Raw genomic sequence first — 3,546 nt, 5'->3', positions numbered from 1 at the left:
AAATAAAAACAAAACAAGACAACAGATAGACAGAGGATAGCAAAAGCAGAACATAGGGTTACAAATCTTTCCACAGTTTTTGTTTAATTTTAGTCAGATTTTTATGGTATTCGCAACACAAATAGGTCATATAATTGCCAAAGATTAGACATATTACTAAAGAGTAACATACAAAGAAAACAAGCTGGAAAGATAAAGACGATAGATGTTTGATAGGAAAGAAGAATCAAACAACACCAGGGCATCCAGCAACCACCAACAAAGTTTCTGAACAAGACCTGACTTCCAAAGAGGAGACACAAGTGTGAAAACCCTCTTTATCTACCTCATGATGTACATCTAGCTTATTAGTGGCTACATAAAAAATCCATTTGACAGTCTAAAACAGGTATAGACTTATACAGTAGTATGATATCCTAGACTGGGCACCCCCGGGGCAGTGCCACTGACTGAAGTGTCTTTAGGCCTTTCCCAAAAGGGGGACATTTTCCGTTCAAGCATAGCAGAATTGTAAATGGGCTGACTCATGTCACACTCATAACTGTGCCTGATCTACAACAGGGAACTGCTGCTTTTTCTTTCCTGATCCTTACTATTGTCATTTTCCTCTACTTCTTTTGTATGTTTGTCACTCTCTTGTGACCTGCTATTTCCGGGGTGCCTTGATAGTCGAAGCAGACCTTGTGCTGCTGAAGCTAGAGAGGTGAGCAGTCTAAGTCTGATTCCCTGTAGAGACTTCTCTGTTGACACCCACCCCTTGGCGCTCATATGACCTTATGCAGTTGCGAGCGCCGTAAACCCCTCTACTATAAAAAAACAAAAAAACTAGACTGTGCACTCTGAGGTAATTCTGGTTCACCATGGAGCCCACCATTTGATTCTATTTGAAACCAAATGAGGAGAAAGGAGGGAAAAGTTGCTGGCGCACTCTGCTACAGTGAGCCTGGTGTTTTACTCTCCATTTGAGCCCCCAATGGTTCACACTGCAGCAGTAAAGTTTTATAGATAGCAAACAGAGGAAGTCATGGGATATCATAATTCAAGTCTACAAACACAGAACAGGATTTTAATGTCGTTAGAATAAAATGACTTTACTTACTTTCTCCTTTGTGTCTTCAGTAAGAGCAAGTTGTCCACCAGATCTGTCCATGCCCCTTGTTTGTTGCAGTGTTCACACACAAAGTGACCTGCCAATGAACTGCACATAGTAAATTTGTCCACAAACCAAAAGTTAGAGAAACAACAGTAAGATACATATATGCTTATTAGGCTACGTAGCAAAAACCTTTCTAATAGCCTGCATAGAAATAACAATTATTACTCAAATTCTGCCATACACAGAGGAAAGCCCTTTTTACTTTTATTGAATCAGAAAGCCGGGTCTCAAATGTTCATGGTAAAGAATTGAAGTGCGACAAATTAAACAATAAGCTTTCAGAAACTTGTTAAACTAAGATATAAATCAGTCTTAGTGGAGCAAGGAAGCACGCAATTTAATGTAATAAGGAAGAACAATGTCCATCGTCGTGGGCCAAGGGAGGCCAACATGGCAATACTTTGCAGCCCCTTCTTGGCACCAAAGTTGAGCGCTTGTACAGACCAAATGTTGTTCTCGTATGTACCTTTTTGCTGAAGTGTTGCTTTAGATTTTAAGTTTGTTTTTTGGGGGGCTTTTTTAATGACTTATGGGCTACTGTAGTGGAGGATCGTGACAGCTTCAGGTGGTGCTAGTTGACAAGTTGTAAATGTGATTTCAAAGTTGTACGTTGATATAAAAGAATACTTAAAACCTTTTTTTTTAAAATTTGGAATACTTAATGCAGCCCAGGCTCACCAAAACTCAGTTCCCAGCACCGGGGCAAAAATCAAAATTTCCTGCTTACTGAAAATGTTTAATGTGCCCCCCCCCCCCCCCCCCCCCCCCTTTTTTTTTTTTTTTCGGGGGCCCCATAAAAACTTACCCCCCCCCCAAAAAAAAAAACCCAACTGGTAGGCCCCTTGTGTGTGATTACATAATTTACATGCAATATCCTGTACTTTTCTTGAATTACACACGTTTAGGGTCAAAGCGGCCAGTCCTCCGATAGATTGACACACGCCCTCATTTGTTAATTTTTGGGGTTGTTAAAGTGTTGTTCTAATTTCGATGTCATTCTGTCCTGAAACCTTTATTTTTCACGTTTTTACACTTTATGTGGTTGCAAATGATGTTCTGGATGCTTAAAACAAAGCGCAAGAAAATTCTGGTGCTTTACATAAGTTACCTCTTTCAACATATTACTAAATGTCGTCACAGAGAGTTGAAAGCTTGAAAATTAATGGCAACTTTTATCATTTTTTGTGGCAAGTTCTGGCAACTTTTGGACAAAATATGGCAACAATTACAGATGCTAGATACACTCAGTCAAAAAAACTCACCAGATGTTGTGTTGATAAACAGTTTGCCATGAGATGACCCTTGAGTTGACCTTGTGATCTTGGGACATTGACTGATAATGGTGGTAAAGCCATGTTCTAATCGCATTTTCATGTCCACCAGAAACTGAAATTAAGTTGTATAATTATAAAAAATGGGAACAAACATACTGCAAACATTTTTATCATGGGTCTAAACTTAATGGGGGGCAGGGGGTGTTCCAGTGGCTTGAGTGGTTGGTGAGTTCAGGTGAGTCAAGCAAATTAAATGTCATGTCAGTGGCAAGGCTTTTATTTGGGTGGGGGGTCATTGCAGTGTGTTCTTGGGAAAGACACTATATATAACCCTAAAAAAATTATTCGCAGTTTGCAGTATTCTGTTTGTTTCGGTAAGTAAGCAGAGCTGCCAACCCCAGCCCATGAAAAAGTGTACAACTGATGTTCAGAAAGTGTAAGATTAAGAAAAAAAGTGTACAATGCTGAAACGGAAGAAAATTTGATTAGTGAGAGATACATGTCTAAAACAAATGTACAACTTTCATCTTTTTCTACACATAGCCTAAAATCCATATTGCAACTTTTTCGTAGCTGATGCTATTGAATGAAAATTGGGCAATGGGACGGACAGTAGGCCTTGACCATAGAGTTATCTCCTTTTTAAACTAGAATCCGTACGAGGTCACATGACACAGAAACTTTTGAGTTGATTGGCGGACATTTTCATTTTGGCAAAGAAGTCTGTTTACATGTGAGTGGGCATGTCTCTGCTCTTATTACGGAAAGTGTTTTATTAGATGCTAACATTGTGTTTTAATCCAAAGAGATTCTCTTAAAAGTGCAAGCATGTGAAACCTCTAGTCCCTTTCTGGATTAATGTCTTATAGCCTTAGAGACTTTCTCACAATAAATTCATCACCAGCAAACGTCTGATTAGTCTGGAAGTGGAAGACTGAAGAAAAGTAGATCAGAAAGGATGGAGCAACACTAATGTGTCTATCAGTACACTAAAAAAGCCTCCAAAGGAACCCCTCTTTCTTTTCGCTGGTAAAAATAAGATTGATAAGAATTTAGACATGTGTACCACACACAGATTAGATGCTGTGCATATAGCAAGGTCAGCACTAATCGCAG

The 3,546-nt window shown here is 39.2% G+C and overlaps 2 protein-coding genes across 2 annotated transcripts in view; one reads left to right on the top strand and one right to left on the bottom strand.

Annotated features, from left to right (window-relative positions):
- The window catches only part of LOC101850512 (twinkle protein, mitochondrial), a gene marked incomplete in the record, with an annotated part of 18,617 nt that extends 15,175 nt beyond the window's left edge, over positions 1-3,442 (bottom strand). The window contains 2 exon segments of the mRNA XM_013088191.2: positions 1,100-1,187; positions 2,419-3,442. Of these exon segments, the coding sequence (XP_012943645.2) occupies positions 1,100-1,187; positions 2,419-2,530 (200 nt within the window).
- Positions 1-3,546, top strand: part of LOC101850282 (ankyrin repeat domain-containing protein 27) — a 37,980-nt gene that overhangs the window by 674 nt on the left and 33,760 nt on the right. The gene's annotated exons all lie outside the window — the stretch shown is intronic.

This window comes from Aplysia californica, unplaced genomic scaffold (genome assembly GCF_000002075.1).
Source record: "Aplysia californica isolate F4 #8 unplaced genomic scaffold, AplCal3.0 scaffold00700, whole genome shotgun sequence".
Lineage (NCBI taxonomy): Eukaryota > Metazoa > Mollusca > Gastropoda > Aplysiida > Aplysiidae > Aplysia > Aplysia californica.
The sequence above is the reverse complement of the archived record's forward strand: the minus strand, read 5'-3'. Positions and strand labels throughout refer to the sequence as shown.